The sequence below is a fragment of the Podarcis gaigeae genome (genome assembly GCF_964106915.1).
Source record: "Podarcis gaigeae genome assembly, chromosome: 10".
In the NCBI taxonomy this organism is placed as follows: domain Eukaryota; kingdom Metazoa; phylum Chordata; class Lepidosauria; order Squamata; family Lacertidae; genus Podarcis; species Podarcis gaigeae.
In genome coordinates this window covers 17,376,589-17,395,043 of record NC_139686.1, presented here as the reverse complement: position 1 = coordinate 17,395,043, position 18,455 = coordinate 17,376,589, and the positions used below count along the sequence as shown (strand labels likewise).

The 18,455-nt window shown below is 42.5% G+C and overlaps 2 protein-coding genes and 1 long non-coding RNA gene across 5 annotated transcripts in view; 2 read left to right on the top strand and 1 right to left on the bottom strand.

Annotated features, from left to right (window-relative positions):
• Window positions 1-18,455, top strand: part of LOC310826186 (tigger transposable element-derived protein 1-like) — a 1,677,490-nt gene that overhangs the window by 749,958 nt on the left and 909,077 nt on the right. The window lies entirely within an intron of this gene.
• CECR2 (CECR2 histone acetyl-lysine reader) overlaps window positions 1-18,455 on the top strand; it is a 117,418-nt gene that overhangs the window by 84,091 nt on the left and 14,872 nt on the right. For all 3 annotated transcript variants that reach the window (XR_014555557.1, XR_014555558.1, XM_083699849.1), the window contains exons 8-14: window positions 1,210-1,287; window positions 13,911-14,067; window positions 14,650-14,779; window positions 15,049-15,086; window positions 15,190-15,281; window positions 15,444-15,570; window positions 17,477-17,892. Coding sequence is in view for 1 of the 3 variants with exons in the window: in XM_083699849.1 (XP_083555975.1) it covers window positions 1,210-1,287; window positions 13,911-14,067; window positions 14,650-14,779; window positions 15,049-15,086; window positions 15,190-15,281; window positions 15,444-15,570; window positions 17,477-17,892 (1,038 nt within the window). In the remaining 2 variants the exon portion in view is untranslated. The remainder of the gene's footprint in view (window positions 1-1,209; window positions 1,288-13,910; window positions 14,068-14,649; window positions 14,780-15,048; window positions 15,087-15,189; window positions 15,282-15,443; window positions 15,571-17,476; window positions 17,893-18,455) is intronic.
• On the bottom strand, window positions 221-17,854 carry LOC310826346. The gene is made up of 3 exons (XR_014555774.1): window positions 17,742-17,854; window positions 2,561-2,685; window positions 221-1,059 (listed from the first exon to the last, which is right to left on the bottom strand). It is a non-coding gene; the product is annotated as an uncharacterized lncRNA (long non-coding RNA).

Here is an 18,455-nt window from a genome sequence, read left to right as displayed (position 1 = left end):
ATTTGAGGCAGCCTCAAGAGTTGAGAGCTGGTTTGTTTTTTAGATTCTATGACCAGATAACCAAAGTTATGTTGTTGGAATTCCCCCTCCCCCCTCAAAAAAAATGATAAAAAAATTCTCAAACATACCATATGTGCTTTGTAACATCTGGGTTTTTTTGCTTTTTTAAAAAAAAACATGCACAAATTAGTGGAGCAAAAAAAGGAGGATACACATAGGTAATGCTGGAGAGGCAATAGTTGTAGAGAAAAAAGGCAACTGGATAATGTATAATAGAAAACATTTGACTTCTAGATCATTCACACGAACTCATTGAATATTTGAGGCATTTGCATATGCTAACAATATGTGCTTGAGATTTTCTTCACAATGAAATAAAAGTCAGAAGATTGATCTAAATTGCATTATTGTGCCATGGTTAAATTCAGATAGCCAGTAATCAAGGGGGGAAAGTGAAGAAGTTTGGCTGTCTAGAACTGCTGTAGAGTTCCAAGTGCATGCTTTGCAGTAGATAAGAACCATTTTGTTCCGTTTTGGGAGAATTTGTAATCTCTGTGCTCAGAAGTGGGCTACTGAGTAGAATGGAGAAGAATTTAATTATATTTCTCTTGAGAGCATTGTAGTGGATAGCTATGTTCTCTCCCCCCCCAATCCCCTTCACTACCTCAGTTCAGATTGACAGCGATCTGGAAGGGGAAGTATGCTTTCATTTGGAGCATTTGGCTTGACACATATATGTGAGATTACTTACTCTCTGGTTTTAGAACATTATGAAGAATAATGTGGGGAGATGGACTAGTAAATAGAAGGTTGATTGGTCCTGTTTTGTGGCAGAAGGTTGCATTGGATGGTATTTTAGTCCATTTCAGCACTCTAATTCTTTGATATTTGAATCTGGAGGATACTTGTCAATCTCAGCAGCACTCAGTATTTTGTAGTTTGTTTGCTTTGCTTTGCTTTTGTTCTTGATAGCATTTGAAAAATCAACTCCTGTAATTCATTATCCAGACCTGGTCTTTGAGTAATTTTTGTATCTTAATATAGCTTCTGTGACTTCATCTGTGAAGGATGAGAAATGAGAAATGAATTGCTAAGCGCTCTGTACATTGAAAAATATTACAGAAATTGTTCCTAATAAATGGCATACATCCAAATACGAAGCCTTTGTACCAATGCTGATCCATGTTGATTTCTTTCATCACTTTTTAGGAGAAACGTCTGCAGCGAATGGAGTTTTCTCCTAGGTGGATGTCTGATCGTCAGCACATAAAGCCAATAAGGCAAGAGGTAATGTGTTATGTAATAGCAGAATAGAGGAGACGGGTGGCGCTGTGGTCTAAACTACTGAACCTTTTGGGCTTGCCGATTGGAAGGTCGGCGGTTCGAATCCCCGCAACAGAGTGAGCTCCCATTGCTCTGTTCCAGCTCCTGCCAACCTAGCAATTTGAAAGCATACCTGTGTGAGTAGATAAATAGGTACCGCTGCAGCGGGAAGGTAAACGGTGTTTCCGTGCGCTCTGGTTTCTCTCACGGTGTTCCATTGCACCAAAAGCGGTTTAGTCATGCTGGCCAAATGACCGAGAAAGCTGTCTCTGGACAAACACTGACTCCCTCAGCCTGAAAGCGAGATGAGCACTGCAACCCCATAGACACCTTTGACTTAACTATACAGGGGTCCTTTACCTTACCTTTAATAGCAGAATAGGTTAGCACAAATTAGCTATACAGTGCCACCCATCAACATTATCACTGAATGTGCTCACCTCAGCAACAAGTAGAAAATTAGGTCATAGAAACAGAACTTCAGGTAAGGGAACTTCATTTGGATATATTGGTATATTTATTATTTATACATACAATACAGATCTCAGGCCTACGTTTAAGGAAACTTACACCTTATTGCCATCAGCCAGCACCTTTGTTTTCTTTCTGGAAGCTCATCACACATACTATAACACAGTTGGCACATCATAGTAACCTTAATTATTAGTTTTACTTATTCAGGTAATGTATAACCAATTCTGCATGAAAATCAATCCCAAAGTGGGGTACAATATAAAATATATAATACAACCCTAAAATAAAGCAATATAAAAAATTAAACCACAATAAATCAAATTGACATGGCAGCAGCATAACCATGAAGCATAAACATGACCAAACAATTCCTCCAGTCAACAACCAAATGTCTGAGTAAATAAAAATGTCTTTGTAACTTTGTGTAAAACCCATCAGGACTGGTGTCAACAAAATATGTTAGGAGACAGCATTCCACAGACATGAACCATGAAGATTGCTCTAGCAAGATTGCTCTTGCTTCAATTCTCTTTCTCTAGCATGAATAGCAGCAGGAAGCCATGATCCCTGCCATAACATTATGCCCAAACCAGTGATTGTGGTTTGTTTTGCTTCAAACAAACCTTACTGTTAAGCCAAGATTTGTTCTTAAAAAGATGTCAATTTCATTTTATGAAGAAATTTTGAAATATAGATAAAGCTCTTGAAATGTCTTCATTTAATATAGAGGTGGGTTGGAAAGAATTTTTGGCTAAATGCCTACCTCCCAGATAGCCATCTGGTTGTCATCAGCACAGAACTTCCAGCCTTCAATCTAATCCAGAAACAAAGTTCTCTGTTGAAGCATTTCAAAGCATTGAATGGCAGACTCAGCCATTACTTCAACATCTGGGAAATGAGATGGTACATAGTGTCAGCACCTGAACTATATCACCACAAATCAGTGTGTTCCCAAATCTGTGTTTCACACCAAATTATACCTGAAGTTGCTTTTTGCCTTGCTGAAATTTGCAGTTGTATATTTGAAGTAGCCGTTTGCCTTTCTTGCTATACAGAAGTGAAATGGAAAGAATAGTTATGTACTGATGATGAAACTGGTCAGAGGGAGAAAGCTGGTCGAAAGCTGAGAGGGTAACAAGGCTTAGTGAGCTAGGAGAGTCTGTGGCAGAGAGAAGTCAAGAATCAGAAGCTGAGCTGGCGAATGGGAGGAGGGAGGTCAAGAGACAGCGCTGAACAAGGCTGGTGAAGAGGCATGGGTGTCTCCCCCTCCTGCTGTGACAAGCTCCCCTCCCTCCCTGTCACCCAGAACCAGGAGAGGCATGAAAAGGTTGGAGGAGAGATTGGCTGCATGTAGGCACAGTCTCCAGTTGCTTGGGGAATGCCCTGCAGAGGAGGAGGCATAGACAGCTGTGGGGAAGAGGGAATCTTTAGTATCAGCAACTAATTTCATAGAATAAGATCCATAGGGAATGCACTGATGTGTTCATTAGGTCTGACACTCAGCCCGATCTTTGGAGATTGTGTTTTTGCTAATAAAGATCAACTTTGAACTGACCGGCACACTCTGTGACAACTGTGGAGCCAAGGAGTATTAATATTTTCAGCTTAATTAATGAAAATAAAGTGACACTTCTTCTTCATCCTGGGAGCCCCTGCTCCCAGGATGAAGAAGAGCAGAACAGCCCAGGAGTGGAGTGTGCACTGCTGCATTATGTTCATTTTTAGGTGCAAGAAGTACAACAACAAAAATCATCCAGGAAATAAGAAGGTGCATACAGTGGTACCTCGGGTTACATACGCTTCAGGTTACATAGGCTTCAGGTTACAGGCTCCACTAACCCAGAAATATTACCTCGGGTTAAGAACTTCAGGATGAGAACAGAAATTGTGTGGTGGCGGCGCAGCAGCAGCAGGAGGCCCCATTAGCTAAAGTGGTGCTTCAGGTTAAGAACAACTTCAGGTTAAGAACAGACCTCCAGAACGAATTAAGTTCTTAACCCAAGGTACCACTGTATTTATGTACAGGCAGGAAAATTGCAAATTTGGATGTAGAGAAACAAATGGGTGGTAATCAGTAGTAGGCTTGCTGTAGGACCTATGGTGCTTAGCATAAGCTAATTGCTTCCTATGGGCCAGTGTGTGTCAGCCCTTCCATAAGCTCCCAAGTCTCTTTTAATTTTTCACCTGAGGAGCGGAGGCAGGGAGGGGAGGGGTAGCAGTTATTCTGGATGCAAGTCTCTGGACATACCCATTTCCAGGGAAACACAATGTCAAGTGTTTTGTTTCATTGGATTGTATTTGTTTCTTTTTAAATTGGAAGGCTTTCCAGCACATGATGCAGGGATGTTGTTAAGACTGTAGTCATAGCACACAAATCTCTTTGTTTCTGACCATGTATGGCTTCTGTGGAGTTGCCCCTTCCGCCTGGTTCCAAGATGTAGATGCTGCTTAAATATGTAACTGCTCTGTAGGCTTCTAATCCTTGCAATATTTCTCAAACAGGTGGTTCAGATTAGCTTCTCATTAAAAAAAACCTTCTGAGCGGCACCTTCATTAAGAAGAGGTTGCGGAAATTCTAGTAGGTATCACATGGGGGGGGGGAGGAAGGAGCAATGGCTGTGTCTGAGGCAAGACCAAGGCCTGTGGGACTGCACATCTTGTGCTGAACTCTGGGAATTTCTTTTGGGGGGACTATATCAGAGCAAAGAGCAGAACTTATTGGAGCCTGTTGTTCTGCATAGTCCACAGTGCCCCCTGCTGCAAGCATGTGAGTGGTGCTTCAGCAAAGCAGCAGACATGCTTTCATGACTCCAAAGGAATTTTCACTTTCACACAATTTATCACCCAACAATTTTTCTGTTTCCTCAAAAAAGTGTTTCTATGGCATCTTGTTGGGAATGGGGTGTGCTGGGGCTTAAGCTGAACTGAATCAGTTTCTGAACCTTCATTGGCTTGAACCAACACAACTTCAGTTACAGCTGAGCCCAAACTACGTTTTAAAAATGGTTTGGATCCCCATATAACATAATTTGTTTTCATGATGGTTTGCAAAACAATATAAAGTAAGACAGGTCCAAAGTCTTCAGAGATAACAAATTAAATTTTGGCAGAGAAGAGTCGGCAGAGGGAGGGAGGCAGAACAATGTGGTGGATCTTTGCAAATGCAATTATGTGTGCATAGGTTTTGATTTAGCTTGGGGTAACAAAACGGGTTTATGCAAAAAGCTACACATAACACAGCATTTGTGAATAGACCTTGCATTTTTTTAACTAGAATATAGTAGAAAGAAGCTCTCCAGTACATATTTTTTTGTATGAAAAGGGGGCTTTGGGATCCACCTGAAATGTTTTCCCAAAACTTAATCCCCCCCCCTTCCATTTTTGTGCAGCAATCTGCTGCTGCTTGTGGCCCTAAACAGCTGCAACCTCAGGGCCATTTTTGCTCTCAGATTGGCTGCATGATGGCAGTACCATGACAAGGGAAGAAGGCCTATTTTGAGCAAAGAAATGATACTGAAACTGCAGCCCATCTGCACTACATAGAGGCTCACACTTCTGCAGCAGACCAGATACAGAGTGTATAGGCTGCCTTAATTGCATGAGGAGCGCTTCATCTCTCTATAGCACCTCATAATAAAAGTGCTTATTTATCTAAAGTGGACTCACAGTATATTTCCCTATAAATCCAATCATAGGTTTTATCCCCCCACCCTCTCCAAGCCAACCTTGTCGTAAACTATTTGGACATGGCCAACATGGTACCTTCCTGATGTTGTGGTCTCAACACCTATCATCCCTGATCATGGCCATGCTGGCAGGGGCTGGTGGGAGTTGCAATCCAAAACAGGGCACCAGGTTAGCAACCCTGATCTAGAGGGTGCTCAGTGGTAAGTGTGTAAGTTGTATAAAAGAAGCCCACCTGTATAATAGTTCTGTAAGAGAAATACTTATTGTTAGCAAAAGAATCAGACTGTATTGAATAATGTATTTAACTCCTGATTTTGACTTTTGTTTTTTTCTGTAGAATTTGGGCTGGAGCTTTGTTAGAGATGTACACTGCCCTTTGAAATTCTTATTTGTTGACACTAGCTCCGTAACTTTCAGTAAAATATGAAAGTCCTGGTAAATAACTCTCTAGAAAAATCAGTTAAATAGTTTGTGTATTTTGGGAGATTATCTTTTAGTATTTTAATCCTCACATAAGCATAAGTATTCAGGCACTATTGTATCTGAATAAATTCTATAGGGATGATCCTGTGAGTGGTCAGATGAAATGGACTTAATAACATAAAAGGTCTAATTGCTCTGATTCTCTTTAAATTATTATCTTGGGATTAATTGGATACACTGGCAACACTAGTGCAAATACAGAAGCTCACTTTGATGGGCTGGGTTGCACGCAAAGGACACCTTGCATTCTGATGTGAGGAACAGGTGTTTGTATCCAGTTCTCTGCCTTGCTTTCATTTTGTAAAGTAGCCCATGTCTTATGATTTTTTTACTGTTCTCTAACTGTAGCATTCTTCTATTAAAGGACAAAGCAGGGGCCTAGGGACCTTGCTTAATGCATTGTTGTTGCTGGTGGCAAGGATGGGAGATGATGTCAGACAATTCTCCAAGGAAGCATTACTGAAGGAAATGACTAAATAGCATTTCTGCAACAACACAAATATAGAGGCACTTAGGGTATCTAGGGTGGAAGCTAGCTTGCCTTTCTAGCAATTTGTCAGTGCCCCCTCAGGTCCCATTTGCAGGCAGGTGAAAAAAAATGAAGCAATAATGGCTAAGGTGCAGGCTTTTGTCTGAATTAATGATGGGCTAAGGCCTGAAGGGCAGTGAGGAGGCTCCAGCTGATCATTAATTCTCAGGAAATAGATTGCATTGAAGACCCAGTTTTCAATGCAGTGGTGAACCTGTATCTGGGCTATGCCATTTCTGGTTGCAGACAAAGGTTCCCATGACTGACTGTTCCTTCCACTTACCAAGTTTTCTATGTAGAAGTTTCATTCAACCAAGGGAATTTCCATCTGGCATCTAAAGTGGCATTGTTGGGGAGAAGGTTTATAGTTATAGAAAAAACAAAAAAAAATCCTTCCAGTAGCACCTTAAAGACCAACTAAGTTAGTTCTTGGTATGAGCTTTCGTGTGCATGCACACTTCTTCAGATAAAACAAAAGGGTATCTGAAGAAGTGTGCATGCACACGAAAGCTCATACCAAGAACTAACTTAGTTGGTCTTTAAGATGCTACTGGAAGGAATTTTTTTGTTTTGACTATGGCAGACCAACACGGCTACCTATCTGTAACTATAGTTATAGAAGTTCTTCTATAGCCATGGCAAGGAATTCTTTTCCAGCCTAAGGACTGCATTCCCTTCTTGGCAACCTTCCTGTGGCCACATATACCACTGGCAAACATGTCACCTTTGTACTGTAGGCTAGCTTGTGCACACTCACACCCATCTCTGTCCTCCATCCAGATGAGCAAGAGGCATTATCAAAGTTCAAATGCACAGTCCAGGGGGTTCGAATCCCCGTGACGGGGTGAGCTCCCGTTGCTTGGTCCTTGCTCCTGCCAACCTAGCAGTTCGAAAGCACGTCAAAGCGCAAGTAGATAAATAGGTACTGCTCTGGCGGGAAGGTAAACGGCGTTTCCGTGCACTGCTCTGGTTTGCCAGAAGCGGCTTAGTCATGCTGGCCACATGACCCGGAAGCTGTCTGCGGACAAATGCCAGCTCCCTCGGCATATAGAGTGAGATGAGCGCACAACTCCAGAGTCAGTCACGACTGGACCTAATGGTCAGGGGTACCTTTACCTTTACCTTTAATGTATCATTGAAGATTTTACTTGCTCATCCTTTGTCTCCCATTCCAGTAATATCTTACACATTTTAGACAGCACTTTAACATTGCATTCCAATAGACCTCTCTCCAGTTGTGATATTTTTCCCCCAAACCCTCATTTCCTATCTTTCTTAAATACTTCAAATGATATTGTATCCATGTTGTTAACTTTCCTGATAAATCATTAAATTATTTTAATTTAAACTCTTCTCCCTCTTGTTTTAATAAATTTCTACAAGTTGTCCAACCTATCATATTCTTTTTCTTTACCACTATGGCTTCCAATGATGAGAGTCAAAGTGGTGTTTTTATCTCCAATAATTTTTTGTACTTATCCCATACTCTTTACAATTTTTTCCTAATTATGTGATTTGTAAATCCTTTGTGTACTTTCACCTTTTCATAGGTGTGCCAGCTTCCAATATTATCATGACCATCTAAATCTAAGATATGTGGATTCTCCAATGTCATCCAGTTCTTCAGCCACCGTATATTGCCACCTTTTTTAGGCTAAAAAGCTGAAGCCTGCACTGAGCTAAAAGCTAAAGCTGTCTTTTGAAATTCTAAACTGACATTCTCACTAGACATGTGTCCAATCTATATTGGGTTTTTAACCCACTCTCCAAAAATGGGATTGAAACAAGGTTTCTGGTTTATGTTTTATTTAAATTAGTTTGTCTGATCCTATATTCTCAGGAGACCAGGAGAGAAGTTTGGGTACATCTCAGCTTTCTAAGAGGGGTTTGCATGGGTTAAGACAGATAGAGCAAGAGACCTCCAGCTTTTCAGACTATCTCTGTAGTACTGTACCTTTATATCTGTGCTGACCTCTCTCTATCTCTTTGATGTTTACAGTGGTATTGCATTTCATTTACAACTTCCTGCTCCTCCTCATACACTTTATTTGGACCTCAAGGCAAGAGGTCATCTTGGATCAATCTTCTGGGAACAAAGGGGCAAGCATAGCTTTGCTTCTTTGTTTCTCCAGCTAGAATGTACTTCCTTACAATAAGCTTTCTTATATAAACCATGCCTCAGTCTGAATGCCTTTCAACTAAAGGTGTGCTCCAAGCAAGAATTCATTTAACTAAAGTTAACTTCCTCTGCTGCATATAAACACTAACATTTCCTACATTGTAGAGTTCTGGCAACTATCAACTTTGTCTGTAGAATCAATTTCCATAATGCTCCCTGCATAGCAGGGCTTGCTAACCCCTATCTCCCCTCTCCCAAGACCCTACCAGTTAAAAAAATAGAAAGAGTGCTGGGGTGAACAATGAAGTTTAAACAATTTGATTATGCATCAGGGTGGTTATTTGATAAGCAAAAAAGAGGCAAAACTTCTCATTGACTAATCAATATGGATCAACTGAAAAGGGGAGCTTTGTGCCTCTATGTGTGTTTCCCATGTCTTGCACACATTTGTCCTGTGTTGTGCGTGATTGCGTGTACAAGAGTGTGGAGTGAACACACTCACTTACTGGCATGCGTTCTGTGGAAGATTGGCTAAACATGGAAGTGGCCATCAGGGCAAAATGGTTAGCCATTCCTAGTATATAGGATGGCTCTTAAAAACTATATTGGCACACAATGCAACTGCCAACTCCTAATATGAACAAGACGACCAGAACATATCTGGCTAATTCTGCAACAGAAACTGACTGCATGTTAGCTTCTGATGCTTTGAAATCTGTTACTGGCCAAGGGCAGATGGCCATTAAGATCTACTGAAGAGGGCCTGATTGTGATCCTATCTAGGCAGGAAATAAATATAGAAGAGTGACTTTCCTGTTGTGGCTGTGACCTCTGGAGCCAGCTGCCCAGCAGAACCTTCACATCTTTAAGAAGATGATGAAAGGATTGATTTTAAATATGCTTTTAATGTGAAATACTGGGGGGGGGGGTTTTGAGGAATTTATGTTAGCTAGTTTTTTTAGTATATTTATGAAGTTACATAGTGTTTTAATTAATGCCTGTGATTTTTTTCTGGTTTTTTAATCTTGATTGAAGTTACAGGCACAGAGCAAGTTTTCAGAATATAAGTAATTACTTGGAATTGTTAGGTGAGATATCGAACATAATAAACAAACACACACAAATAAATAAATAAATAAATAAATAAATAAATAGGGGCTGGGCTGAATTTTCTTGGAGCTCTCATATATATATATATATATATATATATATATATATATATATATATATATATACGCACGCGCGCGCGCACACACACACACACACACACACACACATATATATATATATATATGAAAGGTGCCATTTCAGGGGATATGAAGCTTTCTGTGAAAGTTCAACACATCTGGGGGGGGGGGGGAGAAAGCTTTTGCTGTAAAAATGTGATCCAATCCCTTTTCTTGGCAAAGCACTTTCCAAAAGAAGATAAAAGACCATCCTAAAACTTGTGGCATGGTTACCTTCTTATAAAGTGGCTCTTTTATGGCAATCACATAATTTACATACTCTGAACAAGATTCTGGCAATCTTTTTTGGGGTGCACATATGAATTATTTCATATGTGCTCCCCCCAAAAAGATTGCCCTGGTAAAGAGGCACTCATGCTTGGGATTGGGGTAGTTTGTGCTATTGTAAATATCTGTAATACTGGTCCCTGAAAGGTACTCATCTGTGTTGAGCATTGTCCTAATCCCCAGTTGTTCAGTGTTGGATTTTTATAGTACTTTCTGAACCTATCCCTGATGCAATATTCAGTTCCACATATATTCTTTCTGTGTTCACTGTTCCAGCATACAAATAGAAAAGCCTGCATCTTCAGAGCATTCTAAATGTAGACTATAGAGATTTTTGGTGACAGAGTCTGCCCTCTCATAACTTCCCAGTTGGTTCTTCTTTGCTGCAGCAGTGGCATTGTAAAGAATAGCTTTATTTTCTCATTTCAGGCCAGTATACATTATGTGACAGTGTGTACGCATCTAATGCACCTTTTGCAATTATCACATGTTCCTTCCCTGACTATTCATTCTTATAAATGTGGTTGTATGTGCTGAAATCAAGCTGCATACATGTGAAATGCAGTCATTGAAAACAAACAATACATTTCCTGTAGTTATGCCTTGATTTAATCACGTGGATTTACATTCATAAGACCAAGAGAAAAATTACAGGGAGGTGCTTTCCTATGATGATAGTATCTTGTTTTAAAAATATACAAATGATCCAATTTCTCATTCAGAGACAAGTCTGTTTCTAAAGGCTATAAAAGGGTTTCAAAGCTATATTCACTATTGCAATAATTTCATGTAAGACAATCATAAGCCGAAACCCAGTGTGCTGTAATAATAAGAATAAGAATAAGAATAATAAATTTATTATTTGTACCCCGCCCATCTGGCTGGGTTTCCCCAGCCACTCTGGGCGGCTTCCAACAAAGATGAAAAATACACTAAAATGTCACATATTAAAAGCTTCCCTGAACAGGGCTGCCTTCAGATGTCTTCTGAATGTCAGGTAGTTGTTTATCGCTTTGACATCTGATGGGAGGGCGTTCCACAGGGCGGGTGCCACTACCAAGAAGGCCCTCTGCCTGGTTCCCTGTAACTTGGCCTCTCGCAGGGAGGGAACCGCTAGAAGGCCCTCGGAGCTGGACCTCAGTGTCCGGGCAGAACAATGGGGGAGGAGACGCTCCTTCAGATATACTGGACCGAGGCCATTTAGGGCTTTAAAGGTCAGCACCAACACTTTGAATTGTGCTCGGAAATGTACTGGGAGCCAATGTAGGTCTTTCAAGAGCAGTGTTATGTGGTCTCGGCGGCCGCTCCCAGTCACCAGTCTAGCTGCCGTGTTCTGGATTAGTTGTAGTTTCCGGGTCACCTTCAAAGGTAGCCCCACGTAGAGTGCATTGCAGTAGTCCAAGCGGGAGATAACCAGAGCATGCACCACTCTGGCGAGACAGTCCGCCTACGTACCAGATGGAGCTGGTAAACAGCTGCGTACCAGATGGAGCTGGTAAACAGCTGCCCTGGACACAGATTTGACCTGTGCCTCCATGGACAGCTGTGAGTCCAAAATGACTCCCAGGCTGCGCACCTGGTCCTTCAGGGGCACAGTTACCCCATTCAGGACCAGGGAATCCTCCACACCTTCCCGCCTCCTGTCCCCCCAAAACAGTACTTCTGTCTTGTCAGGATTCAACCTCAATCTGTTAGCCGCCATCCATCTTCCAACTGCCTCCAGACACTCACACAGGACCTTCACCGCCTTCACTGGTTCTGATTTAAAAGAGAGGTAGAGGTGGGTATCATCCGCATACTGATGAACACCCAGCCCAAACCTCCTGATGATCTCTCCCAGTGGCTGCATGTAAATGTTGAAAAGCATGGGGGAGAGGACAGAACCCTGAGGCACCCCACAACTGAGAGCCCAGGGGTCTGAACACTCATCCCCCCCCACCACTTTCTGAACATGGCCCAGGAGGAAGGAGTGGAACCACTGTATGACAGTGCCCCCAACTACCAGCCCCTCAAGACGGTCCAGAAGGATGTCATGGTCGATGGTATCAAACGCCGCTGAGAGATCCAGCAGAACTAGGAAACAGCTCTCACCTTTGTCCCTAGCCCGCCAGAGATCATCAACCAGTGCAACCAAGGCAGTTTCAGTCCCATGATGAGGCCTGAATCCCGACTGGAAGGGATCCAAATGGTCTGCTTCTTCCAGGCGTGCCTGGAGTTGTTCAGCAACCACTCACTCAATCACCTTGCCCAAGAATGGAAGATTTGAGACTGGGCGATAATTGGCCATCGTGGCCGCATCTAAAGATGGTTTTTTAAGAAGTGGTTTAATAACCGCCTCTTTCAGCGGGTCTGGGAAGGCTCCCTCACGGAGGGAAGCATTCACCACCCCACAAAGCCCATTGCCCAGTCCTTCCCGGCTAGCTTTTATAAGCCAGGATGGGCAAGGATCCAGGAGACAGGTGGTTGGCTTCACTTGTCCAAGCAGCCTGTCCACATCCTCAGAGGTAACAGATTGGAATTGATCCCACACAACTTGACTAGACAGGACTCTAGCATCTCTCCCGCCCGGGCCCTGCTCCCATGGTGGAGTCTACTTCTTCCCGAATCTGAGTGATTTTATCTGCAAAAAACTTTGCAAAATCATTGCAGGAGATCATGTGGCCCGTATTGGGCCCCGATGTTGCAGGTGGTTCCGCTAAATTGTGAACCACCTGAAAAAGTCTCCTGCTGCTGTTTTCTGCAGATGCAATAAAGGCGGCGAAGAAAGTCTTCTTCGCTGTCGCTATCGCCACTTGGTTAGAGCACGTTGAGCTCTAACCTGTGTCCAGTCAGATTCGGAATGAATTATCCGTCACTGGCGCTCTAGCTGTCTCAACGATTGTTTCATTGCCCTCAGATCCGTGGAAAACCACGGGGCTGCCCCCCCGGGCTCCATGCAATCGGAGAGGGCTCTTCGGAGCCAAACAGTCAATAGCCCTGGTTAACTCCACATTCCAGCGGGCCACCAGGGAATCGTCTGAAAGGCCATCAACATGGAATAAAGCATCCCCTACCACTCTCTGGAAACCATTTGGATCCATTAAGTGGCAGGGGCGGACCATCCGAATCGGTCCCACCTCCCTGCAGAGGGGATGGGTCGCAGAGAATTCCAGTTGCACCAGGAAGTGATCTGACCATGGCACTTCTTTCATTTCGCTTTTACTTGGTGTCGGATCACCAACATCCATAGAGGTAAACACCAGGTCCAAGGCATGTCCGTGGCTATGGGTTGGGCCAGACTTATTCAGGGACAGCCCCATGGAGGCCATGCTTTCCACGAAGTCCCGAACAGCCCCTTGTAAGGTTGTGTCGGCATGGATGTTAAAATCCCCTAGGACAACCAAGCTAGGTGTCTCCAGGAGAACATCCGCCACAACCTGAAGCAGCTCGGGCAGGGAATCCTTGGTGCAGCGGGGAGGTCGGTACACCAGAAGGAATCCTGTACTGCCCCTATTGCCCAACTTCCAGAACATGCACTCGGAAAACTGGGTCTTCCCAGTAGGACGCCTGGTGCAAACTAATGACTTCCTAAAAATCACTGCAAACCCCCCTCCCCCCCGCCACATGTAAAGGATAGAGAGTTAGACTAGGGCTGTGGATGCTGGTCATCAAAGTTCCACTCAACCTTGAAGCACACTGGTTAACTTTTGGCAAGTCACTGTATCTCAGTCTGACCTACCTAACATAAATTATGGGATATAAATATAATAACTAATGAGTAAATAGTTGTTTCTTTCTGCAGGTGACTCCTGTGGCGCTCAGCAGAATGGAGAAGCAGAGACGACGGGAAGAGGAGGAGGAACGTCAAATCCTTCTGGCAGTTCAGAAGAAGGAGCAAGAACAAATGTTGAAGGAGGAAAGGAAGCGAGAAATGGAGGAGAAAGTCAAGGCAGTGGAAGGTAGGCGGATCAGCTTTACGGAAGGTTTTTTAGTTGCTTTTGGTCTACAGTTCATTTTTATATGCATGATATCCACTTCACAAGCATTGTACACCAGCATGTCACTCTGTTTAGTTGTTTAATGGCAATGATTGCTTGTCTTAGTCTGACAGAAGTAATATAGTCGTCATGGCTGGTAGCTTCATTGATATCCTTATTCTGCTTGAATTTGTCTAATCTCTACATTTTGTGGCAGTGAATTTCATTCAGTGCATAAAGAAGTACGTTTTTGGATTTCACAAATCCCATACCATTTAGTTTCATTGAATGGCTCCAGTTCTAATATTAGAGAGAGCAAAACATCTTTCTACCTACTTCCTCTGCACCACACATAATTTTATACACCTCTATCATATCCTCACTTTCTCACCTTTTCTAAATTAAAAAGGTCCAAACATTATAACCTTTCCTCAAAGAGGAGTTGCTCCAACCCCATGATAATTCCACTGGTGACACAGAAGAGTGTGAATGACCTCCTGAAACCCTGGGCATCGTGCAAGAAAACTTCTCAAGAATGTAACAGTTTTTCTTCCCTATCTTCAGAACGAGCCAAGAGAAGGAAGCTCCGAGAAGAGCGGGCATGGCTGCTTGCCCAGGGAAAGGAACTTCCCCCAGAGCTTTCTCACTTGGACCCCAGTTCACCTGCTAGGGAGGAGAGGAAGACCAAGGACCTGTAAGTAAATTGCAGTGAGTGGCCTATAAATGCAGAAAAACAATCACACCCAAAACAATTGATTGTCACTGTTAATGTTGATGGCCGAAGAAAAGGCTATAGAGGAATTATACTCTGTGGCATTAAAAAGAGTGTGAGTGCAGGCCTTGGAAAGCATTGCAATTGCTGGAATTGAACATTCAGTGATAAGGATAACATACCAGAGACAGAGTTGGGGAGGAAATGAGGCTGGAGAAACTTTGCATTAATTTTACATTTCCTCTTTGCAGTTTTGAATTGGATGATGAGTTCACTGCCATGTACAAAGGTCAGTCCCCACACCAGACACTAGCTTTGCAGGTTGGTTGGTTTTTAAAGTATTGGCATCCATTTGTATGTGTAACAGTTTATCATCTTTTTGCTGCTGACAGTTCTCGATGTAGTGAAGGCTCACAAGGACTCCTGGCCATTCCTGGAGCCAGTTGATGAATCCTATGCCCCAAATTACTACCAAATTGTTAAGGTAAGCAATATGAAGCCCTTTTTTTTGCATTCTGAACATTGTGTTATAGTTGATGCAATGGAATCTGCATAATTTAGCAGGCAGAATAAGAATACATCTTTTTAAAGGATGATTGTAGCTTTCAAGGTCTGTAAGTCTGAAGCAAACTGGGGTATTTTTCAGGCTCCCATGGATATATCTAGCATGGAGAAGAAGCTAAATGGAGGCCAATACTACACCAAGGAGGAATTTGTGGGTGACATGAAGACCATGTTCAGGAACTGCCTTAAATACAACGGTGAAAATAGTGGTAAGAATTTGGAACCTGAGTTCCATTTATTGTTTACATATACATGGAAAACAGCCCATGTCTTTTGTAGCTGGATTGGACAGGAAATGGATGAAGAGGTTAAGCCCGTAATTCTTAATTCACTACAAACATTTGAAAAATTAAATAAATGTGTCTTGTGGCTATATTCATTCACATGAAAGGCTTCTGGAGTAAACAGTAAACCCTGAGGAAAAATATGTACAAATTGGTTTGTGGGACATCTTCAGGAGTAAACCCAAGACAATTCCAGTTCCTAAGACTGTTGGATGGCATCTTGCATGTCTCCTTCCAGCAACTCCTGCAGCCAAGCTGGTGCGTAAAATATTGCTCTTCTTTCCTTTGGACCACATCAGCAGGGCTGAGAGTGGGGTATTGTTGTCTGGGTAGCCCAGGACCTCTATACATACTGCCCAGGCTTGCTCACCGGAGAGGAGGTGCATTCCATTGTCTCTCAAGATGGATGGATGCCAACAACAGTGTAATTGGCAGTCAATCCTGCTTGCAGGTGTCAGATTATTATTATTTAATTCAACTATGCATCATGGACTAGAGTGGCAGAAAGTTAATAAGCTGGTATAAGCAGGGGAACATGGAGTGTTAGTTATAGGGAAAGGATTGGGAACTGTGCTGTCAGCTGAATTTATATCAGCTGGCATTAGGAAAAACTGTTCTTATTATGATCTTCTTTCAGACCACAGTCTTTATGTCCTCATGCTATTCTGTGCTACTCTTAGACCAGAGGCATCATCTTTCAAAAAGTTGTAGCTCTCAGAATCCTAACCTTGTTAAAGAGGCTGGATTCCCCACATATACAAAATGCAACAGTACACAAAGCCCAGAGAAATGTGCTTAACTGTTGACATAATCTGTAGGATTGTCATGTGCATATAGTTGAAGCATAGTTCCTTCATGTACAGAGTTCCAGTTGTGTGGCTAGCATTTCTGTATTAAGCTCTGTGTAGCAGCTGCACACTAAAAAAGAGAGAAAAAGATGAGTGTGGTCTTCTGAATTTGGGTGACCTTACACTACTGGGCAACATTATGAATCATTTACTAAAATATTGTGGATTGGATTCACTCAAAGAGCCCTGTCAGTGGAAGCCCTTCACAAGGACTTCTGCTTGTGTCACAGGGTTTCCCCTCACACTGCCCCCTGCCCCCCAATTGACTTAGGAGAACACCAGAACAGCACATGGAAGGACGAATCATTCCTTCTGGCAAGCTTACAGACATGGGGCACTGCTGAATTCCATTCTTTTTTACTTGGGTCTACCAGCTGCACACATTTCTGAAACAAACAGAAAACTTACTTTAACTCATTTATAAGACCATTTATGCCCAATGCAAGACTTGATATGTGAAACTGAAGTGGAGTCATCCCATTACAGTGGTACCTCGGGTTACAAACACCTCAGGTTACAAACACTTTGGTTTACAGACTCTGCTAACCCAGACGTAGTACCTCGGGTTAAGAACTTTACCTCAGGATGAGAACAGAAATCGCGCGTCGGCGGAGGCCCCATTAGCTAAAGTGGTACCTCAGGTTAAGAATGGCTTCAGGTTAAGAACAAACCTCCGGAATTAATTAAGTTCATAACCAGAGGTACCACTGTATGTGTTTAATAAATGCACCACAGAGGCATCTGTCTGTATTACAGTTTGCATTATATTGATAATTTAAAATAAGGAATGTTACTGAAGGGATGCGTTGAAATCCATCTTATAGCTTCCAGTTTTCCAGCTCTGATTGTATTTTATTTCCTTTTTAAAAACATAGTAAAAGCAGAGAGAGAGAATAACCTACATTCCAAGGGCAGTTCTCAGCAGAGGAAAAATGTAACTACCCATAAAACTCACTTTCTTTGATTTGCTTCTTTCAACACAGAATACACTAAAATGGCTTATAACTTAGAAAGATGCTTCCACCGGGCAATGATGAAGCACTTCCCTGGAGAAGATGGGGACACAGATGATGAGTTCTGGATCAGAGAAGATGGGAAGCGAGAGAAAAGAAGCCGTCGGACTATACGTTCCAGCACAGGGAATGTTTGGACTCGATCCAGAGACTCTGAAGGACCTGGCAAGAGACAACAGCATGTGCAAAATGGAGGAAAACTTCCACCTCACAAGGCGAAACATAGAGTGCCTACTTCTTCCTCTTCTTCCTTCTTCTCTGCCGAGGGTCCAAGTAGTAGTTCTATTCATCCCTCTGGAGAAGTGGCCTCTTCCAATGGCCGAGGTTTCCTGGGTTCACATAGCTATGGTGGAATGCCCAACCGTGTATCCCATCCAGGGCAGATGGTGAGTCCCACTCCACTGGACCAACAGGAAAAAATATTATTTGGCGGGAATTACAAAAGGAACACCAGCAAATGGGAGGAAGTAGCATTAAGTATCCAAGCCTCTTTTCCTTTTTATAGCAAACTTCATGCTTTCTTTCCTTCCCCTATTCCTTCCTTCTTGGTGCAGTTTACACTGGACTTGAAAGAACCCAGATTGGGGGGGGGGGGTATGTGCACTAGATCTTGTCTGGAAGATAAAAGATTTGGAACGATTGTTTTCCATGTAACCACTTTTTAAAAAAATTAGCTGCAAAGAAATACAGTCTGAATTTCTACTAATAGAATCAGAATTTGAAAAAGACAGAAAAAATCTAGTGCAGCCATCTTCCCTCTTAGTCTCACTTTACAGGCCTTATTATGCTCACTATCAGAGAGGTGGAATATTCAAAAGTTTGGCAATGGAGCATTTTGCTCCGGATGGTTCCGCAAACAAGGGAGAGTGCACATTTCCCAGCCTTTCCCTGATGATTTTCCTGGGTCAATGGTTAATATGATGGGGGAGGAATTTCCTACCCAACCTCA